The sequence below is a fragment of the Vigna umbellata genome, chromosome 1 (assembly GCF_029865625.1).
Source record: "Vigna umbellata cultivar VRB3 chromosome 1, Vumbellata_1.0, whole genome shotgun sequence".
Taxonomy (NCBI): Eukaryota; Viridiplantae; Streptophyta; class Magnoliopsida; order Fabales; family Fabaceae; genus Vigna; species Vigna umbellata.
In genome coordinates, this window is record NC_142165.1 from 59,236,578 (window position 1) to 59,253,129 (window position 16,552).

General features: G+C 35.5%; 2 protein-coding genes, 2 non-coding genes and 2 pseudogenes across 7 annotated transcripts; 4 read left to right on the forward strand and 2 right to left on the reverse strand.

Moving 5' to 3' along the window:
* Window positions 1–98: 98 nt before the first annotated feature.
* TRNAF-GAA (transfer RNA phenylalanine (anticodon GAA)) lies at window positions 99–171 on the forward strand. Its single transcript has one exon. It is a non-coding gene; the product is annotated as a tRNA-Phe (tRNA).
* Window positions 172–1,814: 1,643 nt separating this feature from the next.
* On the reverse strand, window positions 1,815–1,898 carry TRNAL-CAA (transfer RNA leucine (anticodon CAA)). The gene has a single exon. It is a non-coding gene; the product is annotated as a tRNA-Leu (tRNA).
* A 108-nt stretch (window positions 1,899–2,006) lies between these two features.
* On the forward strand, window positions 2,007–10,399 carry LOC148205910 (DNA-directed RNA polymerase II subunit RPB7). Of its 3 annotated transcripts, none has more exons than XM_088103932.1 (7): window positions 2,007–2,166; window positions 2,329–2,494; window positions 2,733–2,898; window positions 2,994–3,044; window positions 8,990–9,055; window positions 9,182–9,250; window positions 10,110–10,399. In XM_088103932.1, exons 2-7 carry the CDS (start codon window positions 2,379–2,381, stop codon window positions 10,170–10,172), a joined length of 531 nt encoding a protein of 176 aa, XP_087960058.1. In that variant the 5' UTR covers window positions 2,007–2,166; window positions 2,329–2,378; the 3' UTR covers window positions 10,173–10,399. The 3 variants fall into 3 exon arrangements, with proteins under 3 accessions (XP_087960058.1, XP_087960059.1, XP_087960060.1); XM_088103933.1 differs by having other exon boundaries at window positions 2,008–2,166; window positions 2,294–2,494; XM_088103934.1 differs by having other exon boundaries at window positions 2,009–2,166; window positions 2,332–2,494.
* LOC148205911 (uncharacterized) lies at window positions 5,076–7,562 on the forward strand (annotated as a pseudogene).
* LOC148205912 (uncharacterized) lies at window positions 8,012–8,965 on the forward strand. The gene has a single exon (XM_088103935.1). The coding sequence runs from the start codon at window positions 8,013–8,015 to the stop codon at window positions 8,487–8,489; it is 477 nt and encodes a 158-aa protein (XP_087960061.1). The 5' UTR covers window position 8,012; the 3' UTR covers window positions 8,490–8,965.
* Window positions 10,400–11,286: 887 nt separating the features above from the next.
* LOC148205913 (alkaline ceramidase TOD1-like) lies at window positions 11,287–14,971 on the reverse strand (annotated as a pseudogene). The gene is made up of 4 exons (XR_015785862.1): window positions 14,722–14,971; window positions 14,392–14,601; window positions 12,448–13,008; window positions 11,287–11,840 (listed from the first exon to the last, which is right to left on the reverse strand). The product of XR_015785862.1 is annotated as an alkaline ceramidase TOD1-like (transcript).
* Window positions 14,972–16,552: the final 1,581 nt, after the last annotated feature.

The window sequence follows — 16,552 nt, forward strand, 5'->3', positions numbered from 1 at the left end:
AACTAAATAAGATTAATTTAAAAGTAAAATAATAAATACATATATATTTATATATATATTTTATAGATAAAATAAAGTTTAGGTTATATATTTAACGAGCGGGGATAGCTCAGTTGGGAGAGCGTCAGACTGAAGATCTGAAGGTCGCGTGTTCGATCCACGCTCACCGCATTACCTTTTAATCCTTTCTCACTTAATTCAACAATAGGGTATTAAGCCTATTTTATATAATATTTCAATTACATACTGTTATTTACACAAAAGTTAGAACTAGTATAAATGTTTTAAACGTACCAAAATGTTTACATTTACAATACGTAAAAATTAGATTCTTATCTTTCTTTCTTTTTTCTAATAATAGCATTTTATTAATTTTTTAATCCTCTGCGGATTAATTTATAAAAGCAGAATAAAAGGAAATTTTAGAATTTCAAATAATGATTATAATATACCTCCTAAAGGGAGTTCAACCAGCTTCAATAGGTTTCATTATAAATAGTATATTTTAGGACAAATAGTTAATTTAATATGATAAAAATACAATTTCTTTTTAATATAAAAATTTTCATTTTATTTCAATTTTCTGTGAAGTAATATATATATATATATATAATAACAATAATAATTTGATTATTTTTTATTAGAATTAAAAAAAATAAATACACATAGCACATGTTTTTTCACTAATTTTAATATGCAATTATATTAAATTTTAGGTTAAACTCATTTAGTTGTCTAGGTTTTTGATCCTATTTTTTTAAAATTCTCAATTAAGTCCTAAATGGTGCTAATTTCAATCAATTGAGTCCTTGTCGTCAATTTGGCTTAATGATGTTAAGTTTTTGTTGAGGTTGGAGGTTGACGCGTCAATTTTTTTAAGCGTGGCATGCTGAGAGGAATGTGCTTGTGCCGCTGTCAGCACCATGGGCAACCCTAGGCCGCTGTTAGACACCCTGCCACCTTGCCGCAAGACCACCTTGCGCCGCCTTCGCGTAATCAATTTACAACATTCCAGCAACCATCTTCATCTTCTCTAGTAGAACCCTCGAACGCGAATCGCAACGTTGTCCCGAGTTCGATTTCTCCACCAGTTCGCGAACATCTTCATCAACCTCCCTCACCGTCATTCAAACACCATCCAACACTGCAAGCCGTCACGACTGTCGCCACCCAGAGCTTCCTTTTCGCGCTGCAACAGCGCCGTTTAAACTACCACCGCAAGGGCAAGACGTCAACCATGGAAGCATCTTCATTCTCGCGTTCATCATCAGACCCGGAGAGCCAGAAATCGCAAAGATGTAGAAACTTCTCCATTGTAGAAGCTTCAAATCGCGAATTGCATCAGCCACAGTTCTCCCTCCTCCTGCGCGAGCCATCACCGTCTTCCTCAATCTGTAAAGGAAAACCCAATCACAGAAAAACCCTAATGAAGATTGGGCGAAATCAGACCACCAGCCACAATCATCTTCATTGTGCTGCGCCTCATAACCATCAAGCGAAAATCAAAATCGCAAGATCTCCTTTCTCCATCACTGTCCACCTTTGTGCACCGCAAGAAAGAAGAACAACATCACCTAGTCTCGCGCAAGGTTCACAAGACTCTCACAAGCACATTCCTCTCAGATTTTTTAATCACCAAATTCCACGTATTCAACTCTCAACATGCCACGTTTAAAAAAATTTACACGTCAACCTTCAACCTCAGCAAAAAATTAACTCCGTTAAATCAAATTAACAAAAAAATTATCAAAATTTTTTTTCAACAAAAAAATTATCAAAATTTTTTTTCAACAAAAAAATTATCAAAATTTTTTTTTCAGAAGTGGGATTTGAACCCACGCCCTCTTTCGAAGACCAGAACTTGAGTCTGGCGCCTTAGACCACTCGGCCATCCTGACTTTGTTGTATAAATAACGTGTAGTTAATTCTTGTCACTTTTTAATCTTAATTATGGTCCGTTACACCATCAAACTCTTCCATTGAAAACCCTAATATTAGGAATCACAATCACACTGATTACCTAGTTGCGATACACTGTTCTATGTTTGTTTTTTCGTTTATCACAGAGGCTAATATATGACGTTGTTTCTCTCTAAATTTCAGCATATCCTACTTCACTTTGACCATTGAAGTTCGCATACTCAGTGTTATTGCTCTTCTACTTCGGTATGCTCCTGCTTCTCGCATTTAGTATAACAATCGAAGTTTAGAACTTTGTTGAGAAGGATTGAACATAATATTCATTAGGTTTTAGGATTTTTATATTAGAATTTGGTTTTTTGTTTTTTTATAGTTGGAGTCTATTCTTGTTCTGCTTTTTGTGGCCAGAAGTAACTGTCAAGGTTGGGTAAGAAGGGAGGAAAAGGAGAAACGCGAAAATGTTCTTCCACATAGTGCTGGAGCGAAATATGCAGCTCCATCCACGCTACTTTGGTCGTAACCTTCGTGATAACCTTGTTTCCAAGCTAATGAAAGATGTGGAAGGCACTTGCAGGTGTTTTGTTCTTCATTGATATTTTTTCTTCATCGTGATTAAATGAAAAAGGAAAAAGGAAAAGTATGTATTTTTAATTATTGGATGATAATTGGGAATGTTAGTTGTAACTGTATTTTGTGATTAGATTTCATGCCAAGTATGTAATTCAGATAGTGGAACAACAAAGCATTTCTCTCTAACTGACTGTTTTGGACCTTGGATGGATTTAACATTTGGATTTTCAACTATTCTGCAGTGGTCGACATGGATTTGTGGTGGCAGTTACAGGGATAGAAAACATAGGGAAAGGGCTAATTCGTGATGGAACAGGGTTTGTGACATTTCCAGTTAAGTACCAATGTGTTGTCTTCAGACCATTTAAGGGGGAGATCTTGGAAGCTGTCGTCACCATGGTGAACAAGGTTTGGACAGTTCCTTTCTCTTTAGAGTAATTACGCTGTGTAACTCGAATTTGTGGAGATTGTGGTTTATGGCGGTTGAGTTCTGTTTTGTGCAGATGGGATTTTTTGCTGAAGCTGGACCTGTACAAATCTTTGTTTCCAACCACGTATGTATTTGTGCTTTACAATGTGATATTATATATAGATCTTCATGTCAAACACTAAAATTGTGTGTCCTTTATTATTCCTGTCTTTGGAATTTGTCTTTTATAATGTGTTATATCTAAAAGATTCTTGCTATTGTTCTTCATGCTAAACACTAAAAATTATATGTCCGTTATTATTGTTGTCATTGGAATGCCATGGATGTTTTAGAATGCTAAAATTATGTTTTTCATTTATTGATATTTCAAAATATTGCAAATGAGGTTTTTGGATATCCACCCCCTCCAAAGTACTTCGTAACCCCAAAATTATCCAATAGAGACTTCTAATTGGGAGAATGATGGGTACCCAGATTTTATTATTTCCTCAAAGAACTCCAAGACAGGGTCTTGGATGATCTTGCAAAGAGTCTAGACAGTTTGATTTGCCCAGAAAGTAGAATACGCACACACAACACCAGGTCTTTTGAGAAGACCTGTCTCTCCCTTCCCTTTGTCTAAAACAACACTGAAAAACTGAAGAAAACAACCTTGTCCAGACTATATATAATAGTCTATTTACAACAGCTTAACCCCCAAACAGTTATAACTGTCTATCCCCTTATTTCTTCTTACATTGACCTTCCCCCTAAACCTATCAATACCCCCTCCATGAAGTTTCACCTTGTCCTCAAGTTGAAAAGCAGGAAATTTCGTATTGATGGTTGTAGCATCTTCCCAACTGTTTTCAATGGATGGGGGTGTTGCCATTTAAGTAAAACTTCCAAATCTCCATTGGAGAAGTGCAAACGTCTAGCAGCTCCTCTGGATAGACCTTTAACATCAAATCTTCTGTAAGCATAGGTGGAAGAGGTTGAACTGGAGTGGTTGGTTGGACAGCGCGCTTGAGGAGGGAAACAGGAAAGACTGGATGAATTCTGCTGTGAGTAGGGAGATCCAGTTTATAAGCTACAACCCCTAAGCATTCCTTGACTGTATAAAGACCGTAAAGTCTGGGCCTGGGCTTCTCATTAGGTCTGTGAGCCAACAATTTCAGACGATAGGTTGCAACTTAAGGTACACCCAATCACCTATTTGGAATTCCACCTCCCTCCAATGTTTATTTGCTTGCACCTTATTCTGTTCCTGGACTTTGCATAAATTTTCTTCCAACTCCCTCAATATATCATCTCATTCTTGTTGTAATTGATTCACACTACCTTGGATGGGATAGTAGTACCTTTTAGCAGCAGAGGAGGGTCACAGCCATAGAGGGCCTTAAAAGGGGACATCTTTGTAGAAGCACTGTAGTTAGTATTAAACCAGAATTCTGCCCAAGACAACCACTTTGGCCACTTCCTAGGATGTGTACTGGTCATGTAACGAAAATAAGTCTCTAGGCAGCGATTAACCACCTTTGTTTGGCCATCGATTGGGGATGATAGGCAGTGCTGAACTTGAGTTTTGTGGAGGCCTGTTTAAACAACTCTTTCCAAAAATTGCTTAAGAAAATATTGTCTCTATCAGAGACACTCGTATAGGGAAACCCATGAAGTTTTACTATTTCTTTAATGAACAACTGAGCTACTTCTGCTGCTGTAAAGGGGGGAGCTAGGGCCAAAGAATGAGCATACTTAGTGAGTCTATCCACCACCACTAGGATTGTGTCTTTCCCTTGGACTTTAGGCAGGTCCCCTAATGAAATCCATAGAAATGTCAGACCAGACCTGAGTTGGAATGGGTAGAGGCTGTAATAAGCCTGTTGGAGCAATTGTTTCAGCTTTGTTCCTTTGACAAACTTTACACTACTGAACCCACTCTTTAATGTCTTTTTTCATACCCTCCCAATAAAGGACCCCTTTGGAAAATAACCACTATGTCCTCCTGTAGGAGACTCATGCATCTCCTTAATCAGAGGATGTGATTCGTTGTACCACCACTGTCAGCCCCTTAATCATCTCCTCCAATCTTTGGAACCTTCTCTGATTTTCATGTTTATGTTCTTTCACTATTCGCTCCAACCTATCCAATCTTGCCTCCATTCGCATATTTACCATGCCTCACAACCACCACAACACCAGGAAAGAGGCTCTGAATACCAATGATAGGTACCCATACTTTATTATTTCCTCAAAGAACTCCAAGACAGGTTCTTGGATGATCTTGCAAAGGGACCAGATAGTTTGGTCTGCCCAGAAAGTAGAACATCCGCACACAACACCAGGTCTTTTGAGAGGGACTTGTCTCTTCTTCCCTTTGTCTAAAATAACACTGAAAAACTGAAGAAAACAACCTTGTCCAGACTATATTAAATAGTCTGTTTACAACAGCTTAACCCCCATACAGTTATAACTGTCTATCCCCTTATTTCTTCTTACATAACCTTCCCCCTAAACCTATCAGAGAATGCCTGAATTATTTTGGGCTAGGACAGGATGACTATAGATAACTTCATTTCTAATCTATATTTTATTTAATATGTATTCTCTAGCTATTTCCTAATTCCTCTTTATGTAAAGGTGCACAAGTGCAGGAGTGAAAAATAAAAGTGATATAACCATCTGATGTTTCTTTTACATATGAATGGTATCTCTTAGAAATTGGGCTTTAGGACATAACGCATCTCCACAAAATTGGTTTGTAAAGTGAGAACTGCCCAATCCTTATAGTATGCACTATTTAGGTCATGTCACTAGGTTATGTGTTACTAAGCGCATCCCCTCACACCCAACACATTGGAAGTGCTGGAGGCTGTTCAGCAGGCTACCTAAAGAGGGTGCAATTAAGGAGGGTCAGGAGGACTGATTATAATTCAGGCGATTTTGCCAACTTTAAGTTGTAATCAAAGCTTAAATTCCCCTACATATTTTTTGCCTTCCTTCTTTTACATTCTGTTTGCTGATACTAACTGTTAGGGATGGAGAGTTTACGAGTGAAGGAATAAAACATTAAATGCCCAACTGCCTTAACTGCCTTAGCAGTTAGGAAGAGCGGGGTTATTGGTTGTATAAATAGCAAATAATCAATTGTAGTGGGGGGTCGATTGTTTGATTGTAGTTTAACAGGGTTTGTCATCCTGAGGAGGGAGGTTATGCTCCCAAACCCAGTCCTTGTAAAGAGATTCGTTTACGGTGAATAATAGCAAAACTCATTCTTTCATTTCTGTTTCTATCTTTTGAGTGTTTTCTTGTTAGGTTCCAAACCCAGGAACCTAACAATTGGTCCGACCTGCCGGATATCCTTAGGAGAGGGGTCAAGAACGGATCAAGAAGTGGTCAAGAAAGGGGAAGCATGGAAGGAAGAGACAATTCTTGGGAAAGGAGGATCAGCAAACAGAAAAGGGACCTAGCAGAATGGAGAAGAAATATGCAAGAAATGCGGCAGGAAACCAGAGAACTCTTGCGAGTTCTTGGAGGAAGGGTGTGGAACCAGGAAAAGGGATTAGAAGGCAGTCCAGGGTTTGTAGATGAAGATCAACATACTGTTAACGAGAATCAGAGAAGGAGAAGGGAGTGCTCGGGGGAGGAACGAGAGCGAAGACAAAGGGGGGAAAAATTAAACGCACTAGAAGGAAGAATGGAGGAACGAATGGCGGCAATGGAGCCGTCAATGGATGGACGAAAGGCGGAGATGGAGTCGTCAAGGGAGGAAATGAAGGTGAAAACGGCGGCAGTTCTACAAGACTCGGCAGCCACACGCCAGGATCTTCAAGAAGTAAGGCGATTATCGGGGGGACGGCACCGCATTCAAGGGGAACTGTCTGACGACAGTCAGGCTCCTGTGAACGCCAATAGGAGTACGAGACGCAAGGACGAAATTGGGGGTGGAGAAGGTGAGCGGTTCAATTGGAGAAAGAGGATGGAGTTGCCCGTGTTCGAAGGATTAGATACATTGAACTGGATCAATTGGGCGGAGCGATTCTTCGAATTTCAAGGAGTAGCGGAAGAGAAGGTACGATTAGCGTATGTGAGCATGGAGGGGAGCGCTGGCTACTGGTTCAAAGCTTGGAAGGAGAAAGCCAAGAATCGTTCATGGGATGGTTTGAAGGAAGCCTTGGTGATAAGGTTTGGAACCATTGTTGAGCGGTTGACAGCATTGAGACAGACGGGGACGGTGGACGAGTATGTACGATACTTCAAGATATTGGCGGGTCGAACGAAGAGGGTATCGGACGAGCAGCTGTTGGGATATTTTCTTGTGGGATTGAAAGGGGACATCCGAAATCAAGTCTGACAGCATGAACCGCAGGAATGGATGGTGGCGATGCGGATCGCAAGGGATGTTGAGGAGTTCCAGAGAGTTGTCGAACGGTCTGAGGACAAGTGCTATAGCCCATACCGATCGGGAGTGGCTGAGCAGTCTAAGGCCATAGAAGACCAGTTGTCTGGGGGACGAACGTGCGGTGAGGTGACACGGTTCGAGGCCAATTGCTATAAACCAAGCAGATCGAAAGTTGCCGAGCGGTCTGAGGACAAGTGCTACAGTCCATGCCGATCGGGAGTGGCCGAGCGGTCCGAGGCCATAGAAGACAAGTCGTCTTAGATACGAACGAACGGTGAGGTGACACGGTCCGAGGCCGATCGCTATAACCCAGGCCGATCGAGAGTTACCGAACGGTCGGAGGCCAAGCGCTATACCCCAGGTCGATCGAGAGTGGCCGAGCGGTCGGTCGGATCCGAACAAGAGAAGACTGCTGGACCCAACGGGAGAGGCTTGACGAAGCCGAACGGGTTAGCACTACAAGCTGCGAACCCGAGAGGACTGAAGGAACCGAACGGTCCGGAAACGAACAGGAAAGAATTGCCGAATCCGAACGTGAAAGGACAGGAGGAACTGAACGATCTTACATTTACAGTCAAAGGCCGAACGGTTTTACACTCAAAACGATCTCCTAGTCATTGGCCGAACGGTCTTACAGTTACATTCAAAGGCCGAACAGTCTTACAGTCCATACAATCTCTTAGTAATTGGCCGAACGGGCTTACAATTAGAATGAAGGCTAAGGAGGGAAAGGTGGATGGAAGAATCAATGGTCGGGAGAGAAGGATGGATTTTGTGAAGAGGTGGACCAGCGAACGAAAGAAGGGCCTTGCCGTTCGTGAGGCACCTGCAGAGGGGAGAGAACTTTTTGAAGCTTTGAAAGACATCGAAGACCATTTCTTCAGGGATTATAATTCTGGAAAAGAGGTGACCAGAATGTTGGAAGCTTATAATTCTGGAAAAGAGGTGACCAGAATGTTGGAAGCTAATAAAATCCAAGAAGAATGGAAGTCATTGGAGGAGGAATTGCCACCACCCAAACCTCCAGACTTGAGTTGGAGGGCAGTTGCCAGAGGGTTCCATTCATATGAGTACACGAGGATGAAGAGGAGCCATGAGATCAAGCTTCCCGTTTCCAACCTTGAGGACAAGGTTGTTCGGCAGCGGGGTGTAATGTTAGGGATGGAGAGTTTACGAGTGAGGGAATAAAACATTAAATGCCCAACTGCCTTAACTGCCTTAGCAGTTAGGAAGAGCGGGGTTATTGGTTGTATAAATAGCAAATAATCAATTGTAGTGGGGGGTCGATTGTTTGATTGTAGTTTATCAGGGTTTGTCATCCTGAGGAGGGAGGTTATGCTCCCAAACCCAGTCCTTGTAAAGAGATTCGTTTACGGTGAATAATAGCAAAACTCATTCTTTTATTTCTGTTTCTATCTTTTGAGTGTTTTCTTGTTAGGTTCCAAACCCAGGAACCTAACACTAACTAACATCAGTTTATAATGGGATCGCTGGTGGCATCTATAATTTTAAATCATAATGGGTATGCTTTAGTTTTACCATACATCTCAACCCATTAAAACTTTCCCTGTTTTTCATCAAATTAAAATAAATTACGGCATTACTTTGAAACTGAAAAGTTACAAAATGTAATTGTAGTTTTTTATACATAGATCTGTTTTTTGAGACCCTTTTTGTCCCCTTTTTAGTTGATTCCGGATGATATGGAGTTCCAGTCTGGAGACATGCCAAATTACACTACTTCAGATGGATCTGTATGTATCATTTATTGCTTCCCCAATGGAAAAGAAGAGAGCAAATTATTTATATTCTGTTTGTTGTCATGCCTTATTTGATGATTATGGGTTATGTATTTATTTTAGTAAATTGGTCTTTTGCAGGTTAAGATTCAAAAAGATAGTGAAGTTAGACTAAAGATAATTGGGACTCGAGTGGATGCTACTGAAATTGTATGTACATATATTATGCATTATACTTTATTTTGTTGATTGCTGTTAACTTAAGCTCCATCAGTTTTATACTAAATTCTGTTTTGAGAAATTTAAAATAATAGAAAGATTTTTAGCTCTGTAAAGGATATAGCTTTTGTTTTTCCCACATAATTTTTCACAATTACAAATGCCTTTGAGAAGAGCCTTTCAGTTTTTGCTAATTTTAATGCATAGTTCATCTCATGACCACTATCTTTGCATTAGTCTGTCAATATCATGAAACTGGTGATATTTTACGTCTCTGGAATGCTAATTTATGCTCTGTTTGCTGGTAAACTTAACCCTTGTCCAAAGTAATCAAACGAGGAATTTTACTAAGCAATGTTTCTAGCTACCAGGATGGTCTTATAAATTTACGCCCATATTTGTGGTATGCAAATAAGCATTGGCACTCCACGCTGCAAAGTAAACTCTTGAATGTCGGGAGAAAATTATGAGTAGAGATATTTTCCAGTTACTGAATGCAATCAGAATGATATTATTTTAACCACCTTGATGTCACTTGTTGCCTGTATTGTTCCCGCCATGTTTATTTGTACGCCTTGTGTGAAAGAACTAATGATGCTGATGGCCTTGTAAAACTAATATCATTTTAGAAAGCGTATGATACTAGGTTGAACGCTCTTAAGTTTTATTACTCCTGCACGTGTTGGTCCATGTTTTCCTTCCCTTCAATTGTAGTGCTATAGATATGAACTTTGCAACTGTTCAGACACAAATCACTTTTTCTTCGCATATTGAATATTTATGTGGTTTTAAATTTGAATGTGTTTTTTTTCAACTCACTTATCTGATATAATGCGTCTTCTTTTGGCAGTTCTGCATAGGTACCATAAAAGATGATTTCTTGGGTGTGATCAACGACCCTGCAACAGTTTAAATACCCCTTTCTGTACTCTTTTATTGTATATAGTTTACATGACTTGGGTTTTCCCACCTTGAATCCTCCAACAATATTGTGTTGTATTAGTCGACTGTTAAAAGTACCAAGTCGTTAAATTTTGGTTCCAGAATTAATATTCAACTCCACAAGTAATTTTAGGTGTGTGTAATAGCTTCAAATATAGAGGAAATTGCATTTTTATTTTTATTTCAAATTTTGCTCGATTTTTGTTTCTGTGATTTACAGAAAACTTTGTTAATTATTTTAGCATTGTATTGACGCTTTTTCATATATCGTACCAAACATTAATTTTTTGAATAATACTCTTACTTATATCCTTACAAAAACATTGTTGTAAGTTAATAAAATAGAATTATCATAGGGAATTCGATTTTTTCTCTCTAAAATATAGAGAATGTTATTTTAATTTACGTTAAAATTTAATTAATGGTTTGAGTTTCTGTTGATTGCGGTTGAGTATTTATAGGGGATCAAATGACTTAATTTTAATTTCTATTTGATCCAAAATCCTTATGATGTTATTTATTGAAATTTATTGACTACTTATGTATGGATTTTAATATTAAGAGAAATTAAACTATCTTGTATATTTTAAACAGATAAGATGACAAACTATTTTAAAAAATAAATCATAAGTAGAACTAAGCTTGAAAGCTTCAATAATAACTGAAATTATCATATAGAACCAAAATGTGGATCTTAGTAATTATTTTGTTATTTTATGCATTGAGGAAGACAATTTCAGGTTTCAAATAACAATTTTGAAGCTTCCTGCTGATCTTCTAGACAAGAGTAATATCTTTTTCATCCACATTGTTCATATGAGAACGTATAAAACTTATGAGGAATAGGATCAAAATTGTCCCCAACTTATATTAATTTTTCTCGATAAATCCGTATTCCAAAAAAAAGTTCCCGATTAATTATATTGCTGCTAAGTGTTAGAATCTTTTTCTTCCCTTCCTTCTTAGCTAGTTTTGGATTTTCTAAAAATATCACCACTGTTCTTAAGTTTCACAAATTTTCAAACAATAACATCATTAAGTAAAAGACATTAATCAAATGGATTTATTTCTAAAAGGAAGGGAAGCAGAAGGAGCACAATGGTCCTCGTTAAACTGTAACAAATTATCAGTTTTTCTTTCATAATTGAAGAATTTTTCTTTTCCTTTTTTTTTTGTCGACAACATTGTGTTAGAAGACAAATCAAATTATGAAGTTCTATTTTTTCTTTGATTTGTTGCTTGAACCTCCTTTATCAAATAATTATTCATTATTTGCTTTTGGGGCATTATTGGTGAGACCCCCACATGGTGGCAAGATACTGCTGGCACTTACTGCTACAGCTTCCATTTTGATGCAACAAATGTGGTCGTGCCCTTATAGTTTTTGTTGTCATAGATGATTTTTTGGCAAAGGACACATCACTTGGCTTGAGATTGTGCCTGTACTCCACAGTCACTTGTTCAAGAACTTCAACCTGAAACATGTTCAGCTTCAACTTGGGGTTCATGTGATCTCTAACAAATGCAAAAGCTAATTGATCTCTTGGGTTGAAAGCCTCCAACTCATTGAATATAAGACATGAGAATAGATTACTTCTTAGTCCATGCTTCCTCAGGATCAGTGCACTGTCTGGTACATCTGCCAATTATATTCATTCCTTAATAATTATTTTTATGAAGGTTCCAAACATAAATGAAAAAGTACATTCTTTTCTAAAGTTCATGACACTGTGGGTCATACAATTAGCTTAATTCTCCTAACAAATAGTTTAATGAGTAAATAAGTGCATTTTTACGTGTTGATATAAATTTTATCTTACGATTTTATAAAATTGGGATAGATTTAAAGTTCAATTTGTAAAATAATATCAAAATTATCCGAAATTTATTATAGTAAAATTCATTGTTTGTGTTAAGATCATTAGAAGATCAATTAATGTCTAATCCTGTAGTCTATAAAATTATGGTTTGATAAGAGAAATGTATTAAAAATCCATAATAACTAAAAATAGAATGAATTTAATATATATATATATATATATATATATATATATATATATAAATTTTCATGTATAAGTCAATTTTATACAGTTGAGTTACACTTAAAATGTATTTCTTAATATATATGAAATTATCAATTTTTTTTATAAGTTTGGAGATTTATAATGTTTTTTTACATGTTGAACATGTCAATAATAGTTGTTAAACAAAAGAATAAAGATATTTAAAAATAAGATGCAATCAACCTGAGGAATATGGCATTTTGGTGGGACTCCATGGCTGCAATCCATTTTCACAGTAGGTCTCCATCTGCATCTTCAAGGCATTCAGATCCCACCATTTCTTCCATCTGGCAGTGGCCATTGCTTCTTCCATGGTATGAACAAAATGTGGGTGTTTTGATATAGCCATGTCTGCATTCTCAGATATAACGAGTGAATGAATGAGCAGCAACGGATCAACCATCAGTTGCAGTTTTGCATCTATCCAAACACTGAATTGGGAATTTGGAAAAAGCCTATGAACTAAATATTTTGGTATAACACCATTCATCGCTGGGTTATAATACAAATCCTCTTTCGTAACCTTCACAATTCTCCACACACCTATCTTGTATCCACTGGAATATGTTGAGATTAAGCCATGATATTGAAGCCCTTTCAGGGTAACATCATCTATGAACATGAAGAAGCAGACATTTTCTAGTGTTTGGGACCCAAGACCCCTAGGTTGTCGGATCTTGTCGTGGTCATTGAATATTGCTGAAACTACAACTACACTTTCACACTTTTCCATGGCTATTTTATCTGCATCCAGAGAAAGAAAAAAAGGATACAACATGAATTATGATACACCTTTTGAGAAGATTCACATAAACACAATACTAATAACATATAAATACCTAACATAATAATTTAACGAAAACATTTTTAAGTTTGACATAATCATATTCATATAATTGATAATGTTTATTTATATAATTGATAATGTTTATTTATATAATTGGAATTGATACATTTATTTATCATATACATCCTTAAACTTAGTTAAAAACATAGTTCTCATGAAATTATTTACTAGACCATCTCTTTTAGTTAAACTTAAATCAAATTTTTTTTCTCTTTCTTCTCCCCAAGTGTCACATTAATATGTTCTGGTGGATAATTCTTTCATATTTGTTATCTTTATTATGAATTCATCTTATCATACTCATTTATATAAATAATTCTTACTTTCTTTTTTCAAGTTTAAATATTTCTTTTAAACTTCAATATTCACCACCTAAAAATATGTTTAATTGGATAGTAATAGAAGTTTAAATACTTTATAACAACAAATTACTCTCTGTTATTTCCTTCGTTTTAATTATCATGCATTTTTTTATTATTAATTTTCTCGTTACTTTATAATTTTGGTCATATATACTTATATTGTAAACATATGTTTAGCCATCTTCTCTAATTTATACTTTCAAGTCATTCGTATATATTTGGCTTCCCTTATATATTGTTAAAATTCGAATGCGCGCATTTTTGTTTCATTTCTAAGAGAACAAAGTCCTTCATTTCAAATGCTTTTTTATCCATTATATTTTCAAATCCAAAGCTCACTTTGTTTTTCGGTTTATTGGTCAGAAATTAATCTTTGTTTAATACTAGTTTCTTATTTTTTTGTTCATTAAAAAAATATTTCATAAAAATAATATTTATTATATCTTTAATAAACTAATTCAAGATTTTATTAAAAAGGACACAAGACTATGTACACCTAGTCTTAAAAGATTTTTTTTTTTCTTTTACTTTTGTTAGAATTTCTCATTTAATCATTATTGTATCATACATATTCCATATAACTTCAGCATAAGTTGCATAAATACTTTATTTTTTCTTCAATCTATCTCATAACATTTTTCTTAATACTTTACTAATGCTTAAGAGCCTTCACCATTTTTCATTCATTTTTTTCCAGTAAAAACAAATAAATTAAATGAGGATAATGAAATTGTCTTGATCCATATCCAAAATAAAATTTACATAAAGAAAAGTTAAAAGTAAATATTTTGAACTTAAGATTTCCTCCTACTAAAGAACATAAATCCAAACCAAGTCTTAATATTTGCCAGCTCAATTGCATACACTTATCTTTCACTCAACTCATGCATACATGAAAAGGGAGGGAGAGGAACTGACCAGAATCACTTATTGGAAATTTCTTCAAGAATCCACAAGGCACTTCACTGCTATCGTTTTGGTGATCAAAAAAAGAAAACCTTAAATGGCTACTCAGATTCCCACCGAAACTATCACCACCACCCTGCATCTGCATGTACCTCACATTTCTTGTGGAACATTCAGCGTTCCTGCTCAAATTCTGAATCTCCTTCAATACATCCCAGTAATCTGAACACAGAAACCAACACCCTTTAGCAAAAAGATGCTATCTTCATCCTAAAACAAAAAAATAGTCGCCAAAATTTTGTAGGGTCATTACAAGCCTTGGCATTGGTCCATATATAGTACCTGAAAAATTGAGAGGAGAAGAGCAGGTAGAACGTGAGGTTGAAATGGCATACTTGTGCTGTCCATAGGAAGAAGGGTAGGAGAAGAGAGAAGAAGATTTAATCAGATGAAAAGGTTCTGATCTGAAAAGGCATTTGGATTGAGAGGAAATGACGTAAAGAGCAAGGAAAAGATAGGTGAAGAAGAGATAGAACAAAGAGAAACAAAGGAAGAGATGTTTGGTAGTTGTTAATGTTATTAGGTTTTCCATGGATTGCTTTGAGTTTTTGCTTTGATTTATGGAACTTGATAAAGGAGTGATGTGATGATAAGATATTCATTGTTCCATTAACTTAAGACCCACACACATTCATTCATGGGCTATGGGACCTTCTTTGTAAGGTAGTTGTACTTCATCACCAACTTTTATCACCCAAGAATGTTCTCAATTGAAATAATGATGTAAATTAGTAAAAGCACATATACACTTTATTAATTTAATTGAAATGTAATTTATATGTTTGACTTAAAAGTGCTTAATTTTGTTTTCTTTTTCTAGTTTATAAAAACCATGTTTTAGATAATAGAGTTGAAAAAAAAAGTGCAACTAAAAGGAAGGAAATAAAAATTATTTAGAGATGTTGTACTTTTTATTCTTTAAATTATAAAAAGGTTTAAAATTACTTTTGATCACACAGTCTTGTCAATTTGTAATTTTGGTGCCTATAATTTTTTTTTAAAAATAGTAAAAGTTTTCAAAATTAAGCAATTTTAGTGTAGTGTAATATATAATCTAATTACAAAAAATACTAACACATTTTTCATGATCACGATATTAAAACTTATCAATAAGCATTATTGCTAATATTTTATTTGAATAACTAGTATTGTTATAATTTATAGATATGTTAACATTTTTGTTGTTAGAAATTTAGAAAAAATGTGGACTTAAGTTCACTTGATCTTCTAGGTTCGCAAAATTAATTTTTTTTTGGTGCAGCATAATATATGATTTAATGCTACCATAACATACTTTTGTAATAACAATATTAAAGCTTGTCATTAAAATTTGACATAAATATTTTATGTAAATAAGTAATTAAAATTGTCATCAAATTGAAAAATATTAATAATGGACTTAAATTGCTTAATTTAATAAAAACTAATAATTAAATTTTAGACACAGAAGAAAAATCATGTATTTATAAAATTACAAAAACCAAAAAGTGGATTTAAGCAAAAAAAAGAAAAGAAGAAGAGTATTATAGTATAACAAAATTACTTACTGTAAAAAAAGAAGTCATATGTAAAATTAACTTTTTTTTTATAGCAACCAAAATTATACATTCACCATACTATACAAGAAGATAAAACCTTTTAAAAACTAAAAGAAGTGACATAGCTTAAAGTTTTAAATGTAGAATTAAAAATTAGTTTACTTACCAGTTTGAACAGGTTTTTAGAACTGCTATCTGATTGCTGAAAGGAACTAGCTTTTACTGAGAATCAAGTTTGCTGATTTCAATTCCATGATTGTTCATTCGCTAGCCCTCAATCATACGTAGCCAAGCCAGTTATGCGGATTATGGTCGGGTGAGTGTTCCTTGGTGCTTTTGAATAACTTTATATCTGTCAATATCAACCAGATTCCATTCATAACAAACCCATATACACTCTTATAGTCTAATCCAACACTCCATTTTTATCATTTCTATACACAATTTTATCATAATTTAAAGGACCTTCCAATCATCAAATATTGGTTAATAATTAACTTTAAAGTAATGTGACTTGAACTAAACTAAACTGTATTTATGTTGTCACTCAGTTTATTGTGTTTGGTCGAGAAAAT

Bases quoted from the DNA above. Each gene is read 5' to 3' on its own strand.
- LOC148205910 (XM_088103932.1), top strand. From the start codon at position 2,379: ATGTTCTTCCACATAGTGCTGGAGCGAAATATGCAGCTCCATCCACGC. The intron at 2,495-2,732 runs GTGTTTTGTTCT...ACTATTCTGCAG, and splicing joins GATGTGGAAGGCACTTGCAG to TGGTCGACATGGATTTGTGG. The intron at 3,045-8,989 runs GTATGTATTTGT...TCCCCTTTTTAG, and splicing joins AAATCTTTGTTTCCAACCAC to TTGATTCCGGATGATATGGA.
- LOC148205912 (XM_088103935.1), top strand. From the start codon at position 8,013: ATGAAGGCTAAGGAGGGAAAGGTGGATGGAAGAATCAATGGTCGGGAG.